The sequence below is a fragment of the Mirounga leonina genome, unplaced genomic scaffold (genome assembly GCF_011800145.1).
Source record: "Mirounga leonina isolate KUSES-001 unplaced genomic scaffold, KU_Mleo_1.0 Mir_127, whole genome shotgun sequence".
NCBI lineage: Eukaryota > Metazoa > Chordata > Mammalia > Carnivora > Phocidae > Mirounga > Mirounga leonina.
The window spans coordinates 60,209,844-60,231,368 of record NW_023270316.1 but is presented as its reverse complement, the minus strand read 5'-3'; the positions used below and the strand labels follow the sequence as shown (position 1 = coordinate 60,231,368).

Genomic DNA, 21,525 nt, shown 5'->3' with positions numbered 1-21,525 from the left:
TACTGGGCATTCAAAGAAGCAGAAAAATTGGCCCATAATGAGAAAAATGAAGAACCCAATTATTGAGGGACGGGTCCTGATATGAGACACAGATGTTAGAATGAACAGGCAGGGGCATAAGAACGGTATTCCTCATGCACAAAAAATTAAGTAGAGACATAGAAGTTTTCTTAAAAGACCCAAATTGAAATGAAAAATACACTGGATGGGATTAATGGCGGAAGAAAAGATTAATGAACTGAAGACATAGCAATAGAAACTATATGAAATGAAAACACAGAGAAAAAAGAATGAAAAATAGACATTAGTGAACTATGGGATAACTTCAAGCATCCTAGTAATACATGTGTCACTGGAATTCTGAAAGAGAGGATGTGGGAATGGAAAAAATATTTGAAGAAATTATGGCTAAATATTTTCAAATCTGATGAAAACAATAAACCTACACATCCAAGAAGTTCAATTAAGCCAAAGTACAGGAAATAGGAATAAACTATACATCATAATCAATAGTTCAAAGCCAATAATAAAGAGCAGATCTTAAAAGCAGACAAAGTTAAAGAAGACACATTATGTACAGAGGAACAAAACTAAAAATGACAGCAAATTTTTTCATTGGAAACAATGCAAGCCAGAACACATCTGTAAAGTACTGAAAGAAAACACGATGATCCCAAAGAAATTACCCTTGAAAAAATGAAAGTGATAAATACACTTTTTCAGACATTCAGGAGCTGAGAGCAATAACCACCAACAGACCCACACTACCAGGAATGCTAAAGGAAGTCCTGGCAGAAGGAATAGGATACCAGATGAAAATATCAATCTAAACAAAGAAATGAGGAGCGCTGGTAATGGTGACTACAGGGGTAAATCAATAAGAATTTTTCTCTATTACTTAAATCTCTTTAAAGATCACTGACTAAACAAAAACAAGTTAGTGTGGAGTTTACAACATACATATAAATAAAATATATGACAACGACAGCATGAAGTCTAGGACAGGGGAAAGGAAAGCATACTACTGTATGTTTCATCCTATTGTGAGTTTCTTCTGCCGTATGTGGAATGCCTGAAGTAGATGGGATCAATATACGTGTGCAATAAACCCCGAAGTGACCACTAAAATTAACAAAAAATGCTGTCACTAATAAGACAACATAGGAGATGAAATAGAACCATAAAAAAATACTCAATACAAAAAAAAAAAAAGGCAGAAGGGGAATAAAAGAAGTTATAAAGGACAGATGAGACAAAGAGAAAACAAACAGCAAGATGACAGACTCAAACCTAACCCTATCAATAATCACATGCAATGTAAATGTGCACCCTAATTCAGAGGCAGAAATTTTCAGATTGGTTAAAAAGGTAAAGTAATAGGGGCGCCTGGGTGGCTCAGTTGGTTAAGCGACTGCCTTCGGCTCAGGTCATGATCCTGGAGTCCCGGGATTGAGTCCCGCATCGGGCTCCCTGCTCGGCGGGGAGTCTGCTTCTCCCTCTGACCCTCCTCCCTCTCATGCTCTCTGTCTCTCATTCTCTCTCTCTCAAATAAATAAATAAAATATTTAAAAAAAAAAGTAAAGTAATACTATATGCTGCCTATAGAAACACACTTGAAAGATGCAAGTAGATTAAAAGGAAGGAAGAAGATATATCACCCTTTTCATGCTAACACTAATTAAAAGAAAGATGGAATGGCTCTGTTAATAAGACATAGAACACTGCCAGTAATAAAGAAGGTCATCTCATTGACTGACTTATTGCACTTAGCATTATACCCTCTAGCTCCATCCATGTTGCTGCAAATGGTGATTTCATTCTTCTTTATGGCTGAGTAATATTCCATTGTATATTCATATACCACCTCTTCTTTATCCATTCAGCTTCCTACATCTTGGCTATTGTAAATGATGCTGCAATAAACACAGGGGTGCATGTATCTTTTCAAATTAGTGTTTTCCTTTCTTTGAGTAAATACCCTATAGTGGAGTTACTGGATCATATGGTAATTCTAGTTTTAATTTTTTTGAGGAGCCTCCATACTGTTTTCCATATGATTTCACTCACATTTGGAATTTAAGAAACAAAACAAATGAATAAAGAAAAAAGAAACAAACAATAAAACAGACTCTTAACTATAGAGAACTGGTGGTTGCCCCAGGGGAAGGTGGGTAGGGGGATGGGTGAAACAGGTGAAGGGGATTAAGAGTACACTCATTGTGAATGGATAAAGAAGATGTGGTATATATATACAATGGAATATTATGCATCCATCAAAAGGAATGAAGTCTTGCCATTTGCAACGACGTGGATGGAACTGGAGGGTATTATGTTGAGCGAAATAAGTCAATCAGAGAAAGACATGTATCATATGACCTCACTGATATGAGGAATTCTTAATCTCAGGAAACAAACTGAGGGTTGCTGGAGTGGGGGGTGGGGTGGGAGGGATGGGATGGTGGGGTGATAGACACTGGGAGGGTATGTGCTATGGTGAGCGCTGTGAATTGTGCAAGACTGTTGAATCACAGACCTGTACCTCTGAAACAAATAATGCAATATATGTTAAGAAAAAAAAAAGAGATAGCAGGAGGGGAAGAATGAAGGGGGGAAATCGGAGGGGGAGACGAACCATGAGAGACGATGGACTCTGAGAAACTGAGGGTTCTAGAGGGGAAGGGGGTGGGTGGATGGGTTAGCCTGGTGATGGGTATTAAAGAGGGCATGTTCTGCATGGAGCACTGGGTGTTATGCACAAACAATGAATCATGGAACACTACATCAAAAACTAATGATGTAATGTATGGTGATTAACATAACAATAAAAAATTTTAAAAAAAGAGTACACTCATCGTGATGAGTACTGAGTAATGTGTGGGATTGTGGAATCATTGTATTGTACACCTGAAACTAATATATGTATGTTAATTATACTGGAATTAAAAAAATAAGTAAAAAAAATTTTTTTAAAAAGGCCATGTGATTTCATAATGATAAAGGGATCAAGAGGAAATAATCCTAAATGTTTATGCTCACAAATACAGAGTTTCAGAATGCACTAGGTAAAAGCTCATAGAGAACACTCTGCCCCATTTCCAACCCCTGGAAACCGCTAATCTGTTCTCCATCTCTATAGTTTTGTGATTTTGAGAATGTTATATAAATGGAACCATACAGATTTAATTTTAAGAATCTTTTAAGACTTTCCTTTCTGCAACTTATAAAAATGTGAAGGATAAAGTTTAGCACTATTAAAAACTTTTCCACAAAACTAAAACAAGCTGTGGTTTTTCCCTCCTTCACCCTGCCGTTTCTCACTATTCCAGCATCACTGTCTCCATTATGTCAAGGAACAGAAAAGGGGACCTCTGTCTTTAGCAATACACCCGTGATTTTACTTCAGTACTGTAGTAAACCTTTCAACTTTAACTTGGTGAATCATTATTGGTTTTTTGTTTCCTTTTTTTCAATAGAAAGTTCTGGTTCTAGTGATTCTTGCCAGCTCTCCTTCAGCCTTCCCATTCTTCCAGCGCTTAATTAAAATTTATAAACACCAAAAGTCTAATATATATATTTTCAACAACTATACAAGGGAAGCAGTGTTTCCATTTTTCTCAGAAAGAGCACTAAATCCAGAGGATTAGCTATAACCTAAAATGTCAAACTGTAAGAACTTTGGAATTACTAAGTACAAATAAATACTGAAATTAATGTGTTCTGCTGCAAATGCCAGGGTTCTCTGAAATATACTTTGAGATGTATTAGTGTAGATAATGCTGAAATGTCTATGTAGTAGGTGAAAAAAGTCCTCTTTTCTCAGTTGTGTCAATAAAATAACCTGCTGTTGGACTGAATCTTTCAACACAGAATTCCAAGTGAGATGCTATCCTCAGGTTGTTTTACCTCATTAACGATAGAATGGATTTTAAAATTAATCTCTCCTGCCTACTTCACTCATTCATTTATTAACTATTGATTAGCAAAGCAGACCCAATCGGCTCCCATGAGGAGCTTTTGGATGTGCCCTGGAAGAGACAGATAATGAGTCAAACAATCATACAAATGTAGACTCCAAATGTAACAGCTGCTAAGAAGAAGAAATACATGGAATTTGAGACCTTAAGATAGAGGATACTACATAGATGAGTAGGTCTGAGAAGGCTTCTTGTACCTCCCATTAAGTTCTTTGCTTTGATGCCTAAGAAGTCAAAGGAATTATGCATTCACTTCACCAGTGAAATCTTCAGTAGGCTCCTGGGCCAAACTTAAGCCACAGAAGCGTTTTGTTTGATGTGCACGTTTGAAAAAATTTGCATTTAGGTGCCAATATTTGGAAATCGGGTGGTTTTTACATAAAGTGAAGACTTCAAATATGTTTTCCCTAGATACGAAAAAAAATTACTAGGCAAAGATTTTGCCTTGCACAATCAAACCTGGCAACAACAAATGAACTTTGTCAAACTCCAACTACCACTTTCTAGTTCCCCTTAGTCCTCTGTACCATCTTGTATACCCACCTCATGGCCAGATGATTATCAGATGCCATGTATGTCTTCACTAAACCGCATTCTTGTCTGCTAGAATCTATGTACCCACAGCACCAAGTATCAGGTGCTGAATAAGCATTACCATTTAGTAATAAACAACACCCTCTTATGGAATCATTTTTTTAATTACCAATCTTTATTTCGTTACCAATTTTCTGTTCCCAGCTCATGTACTATCCTAGGCACTAAGGATACAGCTGTGAATAAAACAAAGCCCCCTGCTCTCAGAGCAAGACTGCATTCATAACGTCTCTTTATCTGTCCCACCTCCACCCTCCACCCCCCACCCCCCACCCCCATCTACTTCTCCAGCCCACTTTATCAATGCCCATGCTCCACCGTCCCCTCTCAATCAACCAGTCTTACAGGGCAGGGAATAGGGCCCAGATCTACCAGATCCCGGAGGCCCTGGGTCCAGAACAGAAAATGCATTCCACAAAGGTGAGCCACTTACAAAATTTAAAATTTGCTAGGAGCCACATTAAAAATAGGTAAAGTAAGTGTTGATAATATATTTTACTTAACCCAATATATCTAAAGTATTTTCATTTCAACATGTAAAGAAAATTTCATATGAACTGTGTTAGCATAATGTTACCTGGGGATTTTTTATAGATGCCCTCTATCAGATTGAGAAAGTTCCTTACTCCTAATTTTTGGACTGTTTTTTAGGATGATATAGTGCCATATTTTCTCAAATGCTGTTTCTGTGGCTATTAAAATGGTTATGTGGTTTGGTGCTTTTATTTTATTAAAATGGTATATTATATTGATTGATTTTGGTATGTTGAACCAATATTGCATTCCTAGGATAAATCCCACTTGGTCACGGTATGTAATACATACTCTTTACATACTTCTGGATTTGGTTTGCTAGTTGTTGAGGACTTTTGCATCTATGTTCATAAGGGATATTGATCTGTACTTTTCCTATGCCTTTGCCTGGTGTTTGTATGAAAGTAATACTGGCCTCATAGAATGAGTTGGGAAACGTTCTCTCTCTTTCCTTTTTTGGGGAAAACTTTGTAAAGGATTCATATTCATATGTTCGATGTTTAGTGGAATTTACCAGTGAAGCTATGTAGGATTGGGCTTTTTTTCTGTGGGAAGCTTTTAACTTAATTTCTTTATGCGCTATAGGTCCATTCAGATTGTCTATTTCTTCCTGAGTTGGTTTTGGTGATTTATGCCATTCTAGGGCTTTGTCCATTTCATCTATGTTATCTATTTCCTTGGCATACAGTTGTTCGTAGTGTCCCCCACGATCCTTTCTAATTTCTGTAAGGTCAGTAGTAATGTCCCCTCTTTCATTCCTGATTTTAGTAATTTGAAACTTTTTTTTTCCTTGGTCATTTTAACTAAGGATTTGGTAATTTTGTCGATCTTTTCAAAAGGACCAACTGTGGTTTCAAAGATTTTTTTCTCTCTGTTGTTTTTCTATTCTCTACTTTATTTCTGCTCTAATCTTCATTCCCTTCCTTTCTATTTGCTTTGGGTTTGGTTTGTTCTCCTTTTTCTAGTTTCTTAAACTGGAAGTTTAGATTATTTGAGACCTTTCTCCTTTTTAGGCATATACAACTACATATTTTGCTCTGAACACTGGTTTACCTGCATCCTTTATGTTTTTTATATATTTTGTATCATTTTCATTCATTGCATTCATTTGATCCATTGGTTATTTTAAGAGTGTATCATTTAATTTCCACATATTTGTGAATTTCCCAAATCTCCTTCTGTTACTGCTTTCTATTTTCATTTCAGTGTTTTTGGAGAGCATATATTGTATAATTTCAATCCTTTTAAACATAATGAGTTTTGTTTTATGGCCTGTGATATGGTCTTTTCTAGAGAATGTTTCATGTTCACTTAGGGAGAACGTGCATTCCATTGTTGAGTTTTCATTTCAGTTATTGTATTTTTCAACTCAAGAATTTATATATTCTTTTATAATTTCTATTTCTCTTTATCGATATACTCTATTTTGTGAGACTTCATTGTCATACTTTCCTTTAATTTTTAAGACATATTTTGTTTTAGTTCTTTAAATATATTTATAATAGCTGATTAAAATCTTAGCAGAATAAGTCCAGCAACTGGGCCCCCTCAGGGACAGATTTTTTTCTCCTGTATATAAACCTACCTTCCTTTTTCTTCAGGTGTCCCACACCTTTTTTTTTTTTTTTAACTAGACATTTTAGGTAATAATTAATGTGACAATTCTGGAAATCAGACTCCCCTGCCCCAACTCCCCCAAGATTTATTGTTGTTGCTGCTTTTTGTCATCATTGCAGTTGTTGCTGTTTGTTTAGTGACCTTCCTGGACTAATCCTATAAAGTCTGTATTTCCTGTAACCATTGATGCCTCAGTTAGTTTAATGGATAGCTAATGATTAGTCTGAGATTTCCTTAAATGTTTTGAACAAATAAGTCTCCCAACATTTGCTGAGGAGCTCTGCATGTGTTCTGGGACATGCCTGCAACACTCAAGTAATTTAAACTTCTGCCTTAGCTTTTATTAACTGCTTGCCTAAGACCTCAAAATCAGTCAGAAGTGAGAGATTAGGGCCTTGTCAGGTCTCTCCTGGGCATGCACACAGTCCTGTATATGTGCTCAGCCTTTTAATTTCCTAGGACTATGTCAGAGCTTTTCAAAGTCCCTTATGGGGATATCTTATCCCCCTATCTCTCTTTTAAGTTTTTGGCCAGGTCCTTATTTGCCCAACTGCTATTGCCCCCTCAGCAGCTGATATGTTAAACAACTGCCACTGATTATTTTTGACAAAGGCCCTGGGGACAGGATATTTCCTGCAGAGCAAGTTCTAAGCTCCAATCAAGCTTTTCCAGGGAACTATAAGACAGGTAAAATAGGGACAATGCTCTGGGAATGGGACTTTTTAAGACGCTCCAAACGAGGCCTGTCCAGTCCAGTGGTTGCAATGCTGCTGGTTTTTACACGTACCATGTTTGCAAGACTGCTGGGTTTCAAGGTTACTGTAGACCTGAAGAGAGGGATATGTGAGCAGTTCAAGTTACAATGCCACAAACCTTGCTTAATGAGATTCAGCAGTTTTTCTTGAATAAACACTTCTCAGATTGTTGGAAGATTTTGGCTAATTTCAAGAGTTTTGAAAAAGTTGATTTTGGCCATCTTTGCCAATGTTTTCATTGCCTTTATGGAGGAGTGGATTTACCCCCACTGGATTTTGAAGGCTTAGGATAAGTAAAGAACTCATATTGCTATAAGACTCAGATAAATTCTTTAGTCTACACCTGGCCTTAGGCACACGAAATTACTTGTGACTATAAATTAAAGGCGCTATGAAAGTTAAGAGGTTTTTTTAAGTTTTCACTAAAATGTGGAAAATCCTGGGTCATCCCATGGACCAATTCCTCACCCACAGGCTTAGAAGCGCCATCTTTTTTCTAACTTTTACCTACATCTAGCATAGCTGAAGGATAGCTAAATTAACTAAGGAAGAAAAGAATCTGCTTTTAGAATAATAAGAGGGGCACCTGGGTGGCTTAGTCGTTAAGCATCTGCCTTCGGCTCAGGTCATGATCCCAGAGTCCTGGGATCGAGCCCCATATCGGGCTCCTTGCTCAGCGGGGAAGCCTGCTTCTCCCTCTCCCACTCCCCCTGCTTGTGTTCCCTCTCCCGCTGTCTCTCTCTCTGTCAAATAAATAAATAAAATATTTTAAAAATAGAATAATGGGAAAGAATCAGAAAAGTAAGAGAGTGGGGGGTGCGGTGAAGGTTTCTCCTCTATTAACCTATTTTTAGTTGAGGCCTATTTCTTTGATAATGTCAGCATAGAAAGAGCACAAGATATGGAGACAGAGAGGTCCATAATCCACTTGCAGCCCCTCTTCTTGCTTAGCAGTATGAACTTGGGCACGATACTCAGACTCTGGTTGACTCAGTTGTTTCATTTATAAAATGGGCATAATAATAATTATTATTTTATAGGTTTTTCTTCAGCTTAAAGTGCCTAGAATTTGTAATAAGTGCTCAATTAAAAACCAGTTTCCTATCTCTCAATGATATGGAAACATCAAGAATATGTAGAAAATAATAAGATCAAAATATAAAAGTCAAAGAAATTCTAAGCACAGAATTATCTAAGGGGCTATCAATTAGCTTTCCAAGAAGAGATTAAATTAGGACCTTTAAAAAGGATATCTTTTTTAAAAAGCCAAAATATAATGCATTTTATGTGTGAAAATTAAGATCATATATAGTAAAGTACCCAGTTTTTGGCACATGTGATATGCTCAATAAATGTTACATGAATGTGTTGTTTGATTTTGGAAAAATCTCAGTAAGAAATGGTAAAACAAGTTTTGATACCTAATAAGTTAAACTTCATTTATCTAGAAAATTGACTCATATGAAACACCTTCTTCTAAAACTATTCTGAATAAAGTAAGACTTCAAATCATATCTTTTTTAAAGATTAGGCTTTACACTTTATTTATTTATTTTTTTGGCTGTTTTCTCTTACATAAGAGATGACATAAGCCATGCTGGCCAAAAGAGTGTTTTCACAAAAATAAAAAAAAATGCAGACAAATCAGAAGCGGGTACTCAGTCTTTCTGGTCATTTCGGACTCAGTAATATCTTAAACTTCCCAATTGTCTCCAGCCCTGCCACTCTAGCTTCTTACGCCTAACCAATTCCAAAGCAGTTTTCTCATGGTCTTTGTGTTTTCTATAAAGATGCAATTTTATGTCCCACTGGTCACCATTAACCCTAGCAGCAAATCTTCCATCTGTTTACCATCCTAATCTAAATACCTCAACAGAAAGGAAAGTCTGATTGCTTCTTTCCTGACATTTGAACTTTAAAGAAAACATACCAGTGATAAAGAGACAACTGTGTCCAATGAATGTTAACGAATAATAGCTAATATGTACTGGGCATTTCCTACACACCAGGCAATGTCCTCGATATGTTCCATAATGTTATCCTTATAACATCTCTATGAAGTAAGTACTATTTTGATTTCCATTTTTTTGCGTGAGAAACTTGCCCCAAGTTAGGAAACCTGCTGAAGGTCACAGAGCTACTTCACTGTACCAACAGTTTACACTATGATACTTTAGAGAAACTCTTAATCCTCAATCTCATCCGTCTTAACTCAGAAGACACAAGCTGCAGCTCTGAAGCACAATAACTATCTTGTACAGCTGTTCTCTTATGACACAGACGTCTCAAACTCATCTGTCTCCTCTTGTGTCCTGTCCGACCTTGAGGACCAGAGAGTCATCTAATCAGCCACCCCCACTCCAGTGCAGCCAGCGTCCCACACTGCCAGGGGTGTGTGCAGCAGAAGTAAAAGGGGGGGGGGGGGCTGGGGAAAGTGAGAAAGATAAAAGGGTTGGATCAAAAAAGACATAAATAAAGGATGAATCTGTTGCGGGATACAAGAAACATCAAGTGATAAACTATAGATAAAGTCAAGCTTGACCAAATGCGAGAAAAGAAAACCGATCTTCCTATTAGAGAATACAATATCCTATACATAACCACATACAACCCCAAGGCTTCTGTGATAACTTGAGTACACAGCATGGATCAATGCATGGACTTAACCATTCTGTAACATTGTAAAGTTAGTCAGGAAGTCTTGTAGAAGTCAAAATGGAACATTATTTTTCATCTCCAGACTACATGGGGTAGGTGATACGGTTGATATGAAGTTATTTATCAACCAGTTTTTAAACTTGGCAGCTCTTTCTTTTTTTTTTTTTAAAGGTTTTATTATTTATTTATTTATTCATGAGAGAGAGAGAGAGAGAGAGAAGCAGAGGGAGAAGCAGGCTCCCAAGGAGCAGGGAGCCTGATGCGGGACTCAATCCCAGGACCCTGGGATCATGACCTGAGCCGAAGGCAGACGCTTAACCAGGCGCCCTTGGCAGCTCTTTCTTATCCCTCTCTTGGTTAAGACAAGTGTCTTCACATCATTTAGAGTTCAAAGACATGAGACAGGAGAGAGAGCCACCTTTTTGCCAAGTGTTCTTATGACTTGGAAGCAATGGACATTTGTTCATGGTCCTGTCTGATTTTTGGCACACAGCAGATAAGCTCTGAGAAACACACATCTACCGTTACATGGAAAAGAAAGAACAGACATCAAAGCACCACTTACTTTATTTTTAGATACCATATCAAGCCTATTCAGCTTTCTTAAGAAGATCTAATAGGAAAGAAAAAAAAAAATGAGCGCATCACTCTCATGCTCATGCAATACAGTGACCTAAATAGGTTCCAGTTTATTTTCTATAGTCATCAGCCATCAGAACATAATCAACCCCCTTGTTTCCCGTCTCTTTGATCGCCAGGGATAGCTCCTTGGAGACACTTGGTTAGGACACAAATACAATGCATGCAAGACAAATCAGCATAATCTTCAAGTTACTTGCCACTTCCAGGAATGCTAATTTCAGCAATAACTATATGTCTTCCCTTCCCAAGATGTTACCACTGCCATCAAAGAGATCTGAGTCATGTTCCTGGCTTTGAAGCTCTCAGCTTCCTTAAACACTACAGGAGACAAACCAAGAAAGCTAGAGAGAGGCATGCACCAGACAAATAATTTTCAAGTTATGGGTTCCTCTAAGAATATCTTTTTAATTTTGAAACTTGGAAGAAAAAAGAAAAAAGAAAAAAGAAGAACTGGCCTTCGCCAAGACCATAGAAGATAAAATCTCCATTTTCTCAGGGCTGTCCCTATCAATAGCCATGTTTCTAGGATTGGCCTCTGTGCTGAAGAAGAAACTGATGAAAAACTTCAGGTGTGCAGCCAATTCAGAGCCACAGAGACCGACAGTACATTGAGATGGAGCTCAGCTCTTGAAATATCTGGGAAGCAGGAAAATTCTGGAGAGGTTGAAAGGACAGACTTGACTGGGATGTCCAATCATAACCAGGGCTAACTCCAGAATAGGGGATATGCCTGGTCACTGGTCATCAACCTGACATGCGAGGGAACCCCAGCCTTTCTGATCCTCCCACCTCTCCCACCCTGGTGAGGTACCACCATTCGGTCAGCAGAGTGGCACACAGCAGGGGTCCTAGAGGACTGAGGAGAGCCTTGAATCTCTGCCATTTAGTTCCTGTTGAGTGTTGAACAGATGATCTGACTTCTCGGAGTCTTGTAAAATGGTGATTATAAAGCTTGCCTTGACTACTTCCCAAGGCCATGGAGAGGGTCAACTACAATAAAATACATCAAAGTGTAGTGCGAAGGTGTAGGAGCTAGAAGATACAGGCCCTAGAAGATGGGTTTCCTAAAAATTATATAAACCCTGAGTAAATGAACAGCCCAAATCTACTTTTTCATACAATAAACCTCTGCCCCACCTATATGCTATCCAGTCAAAGAGACCACCAATAACTGAGAAACTGAGAATGCTCGGCTGAGACGAGCCTGGTCCCATGCGGCTCTGGCACATGGGTGCATGAGGGCAGTGGCTAGCTCTTGTGGTGCCTAGCCTCACCTTCCCTTCTCCTGGAAAAGTGCTCCTTACCCTCAAGCACCCCTCCATCCTCCCCGTCTCCCACCTGCTGCTGTAGTGGAGCTTGCCCCTCATGGCTACAGCTAATAGGGGGTGCTGGGGTTGCATGTGATCGCAGTGGGGCCAGTCAGAAGGCTGTCTTGAAACAAGAAATAAGAGAAGAGGGGCAGCTTCTCCCAGCAGATACAGGGAGATCTGAGGCTTGGGTGCAGTGTGCAGCCTGTTTTCCATGAAGTGGAGGACGCTGGTTTGAGAAGAGGAAGTGAACTCTCAGACAGGCAGATGCTCTGGACCTCTCGGTGCTGCAAGGTATAGTTCCAATGTTCTGAGACTCTTCACCCTGCCCCTGTCCCCGACACCCAGCTGGCCCTTCCTAGGAATAGATGAACCGGCTAGGAAACTCCTAAAGAAGTATGGGCCAGGTTTTGTAACACAAGTAGGATGGACTGACTCTACTAGATTAAACAGTAATTTCCATACTAAGGCAGACTGACTCATGGTCTATTCAAACTGTCATCCTATTTATGGCAAGCACCCCAAGGGATGTTTGCAGGAGGCCGTGGTTGTCCTGAAAACTTCTACCTCAAATGGCTTTTGAAGAATCCCAGCTGGCCATTGTGCCCACTACAGTTCTGTGAATTTATGCTCACCTCTCTGGCATCCATTTGTATTTTCAGTCTTTACCCACTCTTAAAGATAACCGATCCAAAATATGTACACTGTGAAGCAGTACTTATTTGGTATATTTGTTACAATAGAAATAAATTTGTAAGTAGAAAGAGTAAATAGTGAAATATGGGTAAAAATAGAAAAATGAGAAAAAAATTAAGAACACTGACTTTATACTAGAATACACACAATATATAAAGACTAGAAAGAAATATTTCCAAAATTGTTATTTCTCAGTGGCAAGATGATAGATGATTTTCTTTTTTATATTTTTCTGTCTTACTAAAGGGTATGTAATACTATTCTAATAAAAGAAGTTACTAAAAGAAAACTGGGAGAAAAATGTCTAAATGAAGATTTAACTGGTCAAAACAGCAACTGATACAGCAGAGCCTCACCAAATGTCTTAGGCTCCTGCAGGAAATCAGCTCTGGCTAGAGACCTTGGCCAACTCGGATCCTAGTTGTTTCAGAGGCAGATAATAAAACAGGAATGAGAACACACAGATCCGACCCTTTCAGCACTCAGCCCATTCCACTCAGCGACAATTATACCTGGAAAGGAAAGTTACCTTTTAAAGATATTTAAAAAGCACATACAAAGGACTTCTGGACAAAAAGGCTGAAAGTCTAAGTGGCATGCTCCTTTCAGAGACACTGGGCAAGGGTGGGCTCTGAAGCTGAAGGCCAAGGTGCCCAGCGATGAGCAGCTGATGGTGGTGACACAGGAAGTACACACCTGGATTCTCTCCAGCCACTGGCATGTACTGGGGGTTCAATACATCTTTATATAAAAATGATGGCTAACTGGGGCGCCTGGGTGGCTCAGTTGGTTAAGCATCTGACTCTTGATTTCAGCTCAGGTCATGATCTCAGGGTCGTGAGTTCAAGCGCTGTGTTGGGCTCCATACTAGGTGCAGAGCCTACTCAAAAAAAAAAAAAAAAAATGATAGTGAACCAAATAATCATGATGAAATGTGTAGGTAGGTTCAAGAAGTACCACTAGCTTGCTCACTAACATCAGAGAGTCTCAGAGGGAAGATGTCTTGGAGGAGCTGTGGGCTGAGTTTAAAGGATTAGTAGGCATTTGCCAGGCAGAGAATGTGAAGAGCAGACAGAGGTCCAGGTAGACCCAAAGTCATGGGCATTAAAAGAAAGAGACATTGTATAACCCCAATATCCCTCAGTATTTTAGTGAATGTTACAGTGAATAAGTAGTATGAGTACACAGTGAAATAAAGGCAGAAACTGAAAAATGAGAAAAATTTAAGAATACTGGAATTCATTTTGTGATCCATACAATGGCTTAGGTTTGTGGAAACTAAAGTTGAACTGAGCCTTGAAAAAGGATAGAGTTTGGGTAGAAGTGGAAAAGGAGGACAAAGGGCAGTGTAACAAAGACTGCAGGAAAAAAATGGAATGTGAGACATTTTTCCTTTCAGTGAATGTTTACTGGATGCTTACTCTGTCCCAAGTCTGGAGCTAAGAGCTTGGGGTGCAAGAAGAGCTTAGGAGGCTGGGACTGTTCTCCCCACTGTAAAGATAAAGAAATTGAGGCTTTACAAAGAGGATGCAATTTGTTGAAGGACATAGAGCCAATAAATAGCATAAGCCTAGTTTTAGGTGTGTTTTATTATAACACTTTAGAAAATATTGATGAGTTGTTTGTTTCTTAACATCATGGTGAAAGCTTAGAGGATATGGGGGAAATCCATGCAGCTCCTTTTCTGCTATTCAAATTAAAAATTATGTCTTCTTTAAGTAAACACCCAGTAGTGGAATTACTAGATCTTATGGTAGTTCTACTTTTAATTTTTTGAGGAAGCTCCATACAGTTTTCCACAGTGGCTGCACCACTTTGCATTCCCACCAACAGTGCATGTGGGTTTCTTTTTCTCCACATCCTCGCCAACACTTATTATTTCTTCTTTTTGATTCTAGCCATTCTGACAGGTGTAAGGTGATATCTCACGGTGGTTTTGATTTGCATTTTCCTGATAATGACTGATGTTGAGCATCTTTTCCTGTGCCTGTTGGCCATCTGTATGTGTTCTCTGGAAAAATGTCTATTCAGGTTTTCTGCCCATCTTTAAATCAAATTATTTGGGTTTTTTTTTTTTTTTTTTTTGATGTTGAGTTACAGCAGTTCTTTATATATTTTGGAAATTAACCCCTTATTGGATATATTATTTGCAAATATAGTCTCCTCTTTTGTAGGTTGCCTTTTTGTTTGGTTGATGGTTTCCTTCACTGTGCAGAAGCTTTTTATTTTGATGCAGTCAAATTTTTTTAAAAGCTTTTTATGTTGATGTGCTTTTGTTTCCCTTGCCTTAGGAGACATATCTAGAAAAATGCTATTATAGCCATCCCTATGTTTATTGCAGCATTATTTACAAGAGCCAAGATATGGAATCCAAGTGTCCATCAACAGATGAATGGGTAAAGAAGATGTGAGATATATATATAAAATAGAATATCACTCAGCCGTGAAAAAGATAAGATCTTGCTATCTGCAACAAATGGATGGATCTAGAGTGTTTTATACTAAGTAAAATAAGTTAGACAGAGAAAAATACCATGATTTCACTTACATGTGCAATATAAAAACAAAACAAAACAAACAAAAAGCAGAAACAGACCTATAAATACAGAGAACAAACTGATGATTGCCACAGGGGAGGCGGGTGGGGGGTAGACAAAATGGGTGAAGGGGAGTGGGAGATCCAGGCTTCCAGCTATGGAATGAACATGTCATGGGGATAAAAGGTACAGCATACAAAGTATAGAGTCAATGGTATTATAATAGCATCACATGGTGACAGATGGTGGCCACATTTGCGGCGAGCACAGCATAAGGTATATATAGAGTTGCTGAATTATTATGTTGTGCACCTGAAACTAAGGTAACATCGCGCATCAACTATACTCAAATGAAAAAAGTTATAAACATTTCTTACTCTCCTTTTATGAAAAATTTTTTCTGCCCTGGAGGATAAATATGTAAGAGTTATAAGTTCTTATAAATGTCCTAAATCTTTCAGAACAATTACTAACAGGACAACATCAGGCTCAGTTTGATTATACCAACTGACAACTGATTAAGTCCACCCCCTTCAGAACGTGCTCCGCCAGCAAAGGGACCAGATCTAATGGCCATCTGAGAAAGGTCAGTGGGGGTCCCACCAAAAACAACTTTGTAAAGACAAAACCAGCCTCGGGATTTGTGTGGGAAATATCAAACATGCTCCATGCTGGAGAATTCAGAGACTCCCACACTGCTGAAGGCCTGCAGAAGACTATTCAGTAAAAGACAAATCTTCCAAGAAGCTGAACTTAATTAGTCAGAGGTTGTCTAAAATCAGCACTTGAATTATTCCCCATCCCTCACCAAGCTAAGCACAGGTTCCTCCCCTGTGAATAAGCTCTTCTGAAAGTAAGGAGGCTTTCAGCCCACAAGCTATATTTCCAAACACAAACATGCACGCATGCAAACAGTGTTGCCAAAGAACAAAAAACCGGCTTAGATTTTTCTTCTGAGATTAACTCTGTGCCCTTACCTAAGTAAAGGAGGAAAAAAGTTCTATGTGTTTTTTTTTTTAGGGTCACTGAGAAGTCATTTAGGTCTAAGCAATTCTTCCTTTACCATATACTTTCTTTTTTTTTTTTTTAAAGATTTTATTTATTTGAGAGAGAGAGAATGAGAGAGAGAGAGCATGGGGGGGGGGAGGGTCAGAGGGAGAAGCAGACTCCCCGCTGAGCAGGGAGCCTGATGTGGGACTCGATCCCGGGACTCCAGGATCATGACCTGAGCCGAAGGCAGTCGCTTAACCAACTGAGCCACCCAGGCGCCCTACCGTATACTTGCAACTGTTACTTTTTTTTTTTTCCCCAAATAAGAAGTGTTTCTTGTGGGCTTACTAAAAAGCTATAGGACTCTAATCAGAAATAACATTAATATAAATGGTCTCTACCACTAAATAGGAAAATCAGTTTTGCCTTTTAAATTTGATTTCTTTTTTAATCATTTAATTAGAACATGGTTCTAAAGCCCGCATTCATCTAATGCTTTCAAATCTATTTTTGTATTCTATTTGGAGAGACAAATCTGATATTATTATTTGTATTATCATGCTGACTCTCATAAAAGGCTCATTAATATATTTGGAATGACTAAGGCAGGCAGGCCACCTGTGATTCTTATTTCCCAAAAAGCAACCCATCCTCTAACCCCGCAAGAGCTGACATTACTCATGCTGTGGGGAAATAAGTAACAAATATGACTCTCCCTAAAATACTTTCTAATGTGTGTTTTCTTGAGATAAAGGGGAATAACGTCACTGCAAAAACTTGTCTACAGCTGAAGATGGGATGTGGTCTACTTTGATCTTGGGGCTGTTTAATCAGGGGGCCGGCTGAGAGATGCTTTCAAACTAAGCTAGCCCGAATGAATTTAGTGGTCCTATGATCATTTCTGTCCTTCCTTTTGTCCCTCACACAACATTAGGGTTTCCCAATGTTCTGACATCTACTTGGAGCTGGTGCAGTGACAGGGTTCAGCCATGCCAGCAATCCACACAATCTCGTATCCTCCACTCAGTGAACCTGTTCCCAGCCCACCTTTCACGTTGGGGCCCATTCCAACTTAGCAGAACTGACCAGTGTACAAAACTTGCACTAGAGAAAAATATTAAAAATAGGACTTAAACATTTACTTTTGGGGCAGCAAAGGGATAGAAACTTATACCAAATTTTAAAAAATAGAGATGTTAATGGTCTAGAGATGTTACAGTAACTAAAACTGCAAATAGGCTAGTACCCCCAGGCCATTTTGGAGAAACCTTTAAGACTATTCCAAACTACAAGAAATGCTTACCTTGCTGAAATGGGAAGCAGTTCTGTCCCCACCGACCTATGAAAGTCAAGGGCCTAAGTCGGGCTACTTCACAAGTATCCCTTCCAAGTTCCAGCTTTTGTTTTTCTGGGACATTCGACTTCTCCAAAGAAATTGAAAACAAGAGGCCTAAATAGTGCTTTTTAATATATCCTTCAACATATAACACAGTGTAATTATAGGCAACTTGATAAACAACACGAATTAAATGGCAGGAAAAAAGTATCATTCCAAGGTCCACTGGCTTTGCATTTGTCTCATGGATCAATTTCTAAAGTTCTGTTTGCCTCTTGGTTAATGTGCTCATGTTCCAGTATACAGAGTAAGCTCTTCGGATCCCAGAAAGTTTCTAAAACTGAGTAAAACTGCTTCCACCAAATGCTTTTGAAAAATTCTTAATTTTTGTTTTCTTTCTTAAGAGCCCAACTTCACTGTAGCTATGGTGCTCACTCCAACCAGGATATAGTCTCCTTCTCTCAAATGTACAACTTACTGGGGCTGACTTCTCATCTGCTAGGAAAAAGAGAAAACACCAACAAGTACGTATCTGTGAAGACAGGCCTCCTGGCCTGTGCTTCCACGTGCACCCCTGATATTAATTCTGGCCCCCACAAAGACAGCTACACCTGAAGCTGGCCAATCCTGCCTCGTAGCCCACTCCCAAGGGCTGTCTCAGTGCAGGAACAGTGGTGTCCGCACACCAGCAGCATCGGCTTCACCTGGGAACTTGTTTGAAATGCACATTCTCGAGCCCCATCCCAGAACCAAGGAATCAAAAACTCTGGGGGTGGGGCCCAGTTGCCCAGGTGACCAATGCCCTCAAGTCTGACCAATGTTCGTCCACTCAGAACCTGCAGGTGGCAGTAAAGGCCGGCTAGAAGGCCAGGAGCAGGAAGCTCAAGTTGTGTTACAGAACCTGCCTGCCTGACAACAGGGTCCTGAACAGCCCGCTCAGCCTCCTGCAGTAAGTCCAAAGGTCATAGGACATCTCAGTTTTGAACAGGAATTGGACTGAAATTCTCACAGCCCAGCAGTAAACACATTAAACCTACAATTTTCAGGGATGCAATCGATACTCAATTATTTTGAAGGTTTTTGTGTTTAATACAGTGAGGATACAAACACACCTCAAGAATGAAAATGTAGGGGCACCTGGGTGGCTCAGTCGTTAAGTGTCTACGTTCGGCTCAGGTCATGATCCCAGGGTCCTGGGATCGAGCCCCGCATCGGGCTCCCTGCTCAGCGGGAAGCCTGCTTCTCTCTCTCCCACTCCCCCTGCTTGTGTTCCCTCTCTCACTGTCTCTCTCTCTGTCAAATAATAAACAAATAAAAATCTTTAAAAAAAAATAAAAAAAGAATGAAAATGTCAATACCGGTTAAACAGAACAAAATAAGAAACTCAAATTATCATCAGCCCTTGTGTGTACCTGAATCATAACAAGGCCCTTCATTCTGAAAGAATGATTAGAGTTCCTACCCTCAAAATCTCATCGAATTGATGTGATAAAGGCAAGAAGAGGATTTTTCTAACGTAAAGCATGTATTCACATAGGCCTTTGCTAGATTCTGCCAAAACCCTGAATTTTGCTTTAATGGTTTTAGTATACAAACATCTGTAGTGAGGATGTGGACCAATGGGAACTCTCATACACTGCAGGTGGGGGTATAAATCGGTATAACCACTTCGGAAAACCGGTTAGCAGCATCTACTAAAGCTGAATATACAGGTACCCAGAACCAGCAATTCCACTCCTGGGTATACACCTCAGGGAAATGAGTGCCTCTGTCTACCAAAAGCCTCATAAAAGAACGTTCTTAGAAGTGTAACTCACAATAGTTACAAACTGGAAACAATCCAAATGCCCACCCACAGTGGAGGAAATAAACATGGATGTTCATACAATAAAGTATACACAGCAATGAAAACACAAACCAACCAATAAACGAAACCACTGCTCCACACAATGTGGATGAATTTCACAGATATAATGCTGAAAGAAGCCAGACCTAAAGGAGTACACACTTATCCAAACAGGCAAAACATATTTCTAGAGACAGAGGTTATCATAAAGGTTACTAAAGCTATCTAGCAACAGACATGAGCTTGCTGAAAAAGTTCTACTCCTTGACTTGGGGGATCATTACAGGGGTGTATACATATGTATACACAATGAAAATACAGGGGTGTATTCATTGAATTGCCCTTAAATTTGTATACTGTATGTTATACCTCTTTATAAAGGAAGAACAAGTTAAACATACACACAAAAATTATTCTTGACGGACTGTCACACAGTAATTTTCAATATTCATTATAAAAGTCGAGGTTGCTGGGAACTATAACATCATCAGAGTATTGTTTGCTGTAAAAATAATGCATTTGCTGAGCTATATCTAAAAATTAAATACAGCGAGCAAAGGATTTTCCTTATTTCCAATGTTTTGCCATCACATCAATGTATCATCCTTTAAGAGGGCCAAACTTTTGACTTGCACTCCCTAGTCCCAAACTCCTTTTATCCTGACACTTACTGGAGCCCATCGTGTGGAAACTGACTATCCATTATTCCAAGCTGCTGCAGACCCTGGATGGCTCCTCATCACCCAGGGGGAGGCTGAAAAGGCTTGGCGCCAGCATTCCTGTCATGATCTACCCACCTGAATTTCTTTGAACCACCTTTGTCCTAACCCCTACCACCATCTGGCTTCCCTCCTGCACACCCACCCAAGGCCTGGCCCAGGGCTGGGGCCCTGTTAAAACAGTGCAGTGTCCGAGCTTTTTCCGGGTCCACTGGATCCGATCCGGTGGGAAGCCAGAGGCGGCCAGCTGCCGAGCGCGGAGAGCGGGGGACAGCAAACGGCACCCCAAAGCAGACACTCCAGGGCCCCACAGCGTGCCGCGAGACCCTGAGCCCACGTCGTTCCCCGCAGGCCTGGGCCACTCCTGCGGCCCACCCCAGCGTAGGCAAGACGCTCGGTCCGTTTCTGCGCTTTCGGATTTGGGTTGTGAAAACGGCAGCTAGCTGTAACCAGCGACCAAGATGAGGAGAACCGCTTTGGAAGGGAATCCCGTCCCGCACCCGCGTCCGAGGGGCGCGCAGCACCACTGCCCACGGCGCGTGGCTCCGCGCGGGTAGCGCGACCCGCTGGGGTGCGCGCGTCGGGCCGCGGGCGCCGCGGGCCGACGGGGGGCGCGCCCCGCCGCTCCAGGTGGAAGTCCGGCCGCGCGCCGTCCCCGTCGGCCGCTCCGCGCGCTCTCGGGCCGGGCGGGGCGGGCGGGAGGCCGGGCGAGGCGCGCCGCCGCCCGGGCGGGCGTGTTTACCTGGAAGCAGGAATACATGTTGCCGGGCGCGAGCCCGGTTTCCAGAGTCCATGCCGCCCGCGTTCTCCGCGGGGCGCGAGCCCGACGCCTGCAGGCCCGGCGGCGGCAGGCCTCACCCGCGGGGCGCGGGGCCTGCCAGGAGCCGGGGGAAAATGGCGGGAGAAGGGTCTATTCCGGGTAGGGCCGCGCGCCGAGGCGCCGGCAGAGCCCGGGAGGCGGCCCGCGGGGACGAATTCACTTTCGTTTCCGGAGCCAGCCAGCTGCGCCTGTTAAGTTTTTAAATTTAGCGCCAGGCCGAGGCGGCACGAGTGGTGGCGCGTCGCCCGCCGGCAGGGGAAGGGTCGCGGCCTCTCCCCTCCGCGGCGCGGCCAGTGGTAGGTGCTCACCGAGGGCGCCGAGTGACGCGGCGCGCGGGGCGGCCGCCCTGGGACGCGGAGGCGGGAGGGGTCGCCTCGGCCCGCGGAGGGGTGGCGCGGCCGGCCGGGAGGTTCCCAGGGGCGAGAGCCGGGGAGGCCGCGTCCCCGGGGAGCGGAGCCCCGGAACCGAGGAACCGCCACCCCCGGAGGGCTGGGGGATTC

General features: G+C 41.2%; 1 protein-coding gene across 3 annotated transcripts in view; it reads right to left on the bottom strand.

Annotated features, from left to right (window-relative positions):
* Positions 1–21,312, bottom strand: part of RNASEH2B (ribonuclease H2 subunit B) — a 70,028-nt gene extending 48,716 nt beyond the window's left edge. Inside the window, exons 1-2 of one of the 3 annotated variants that reach the window (XM_035003454.1) lie at positions 20,948–21,303; positions 10,698–10,745 (exon numbers count right to left, since the gene is read on the bottom strand). Coding sequence is in view for 2 of the 3 variants with exons in the window: in XM_035003456.1 (XP_034859347.1) it covers positions 20,948–20,999 (52 nt within the window). In the remaining variant the exon portion in view is untranslated. Of the gene's footprint in view, positions 1–10,697; positions 10,746–20,947 lie in introns of all 3 variants that reach the window. The other 2 variants (XM_035003456.1, XM_035003453.1) reach the window with 2 other exon arrangements.
* Between the last annotated feature and the right edge of the window lie 213 nt (positions 21,313–21,525).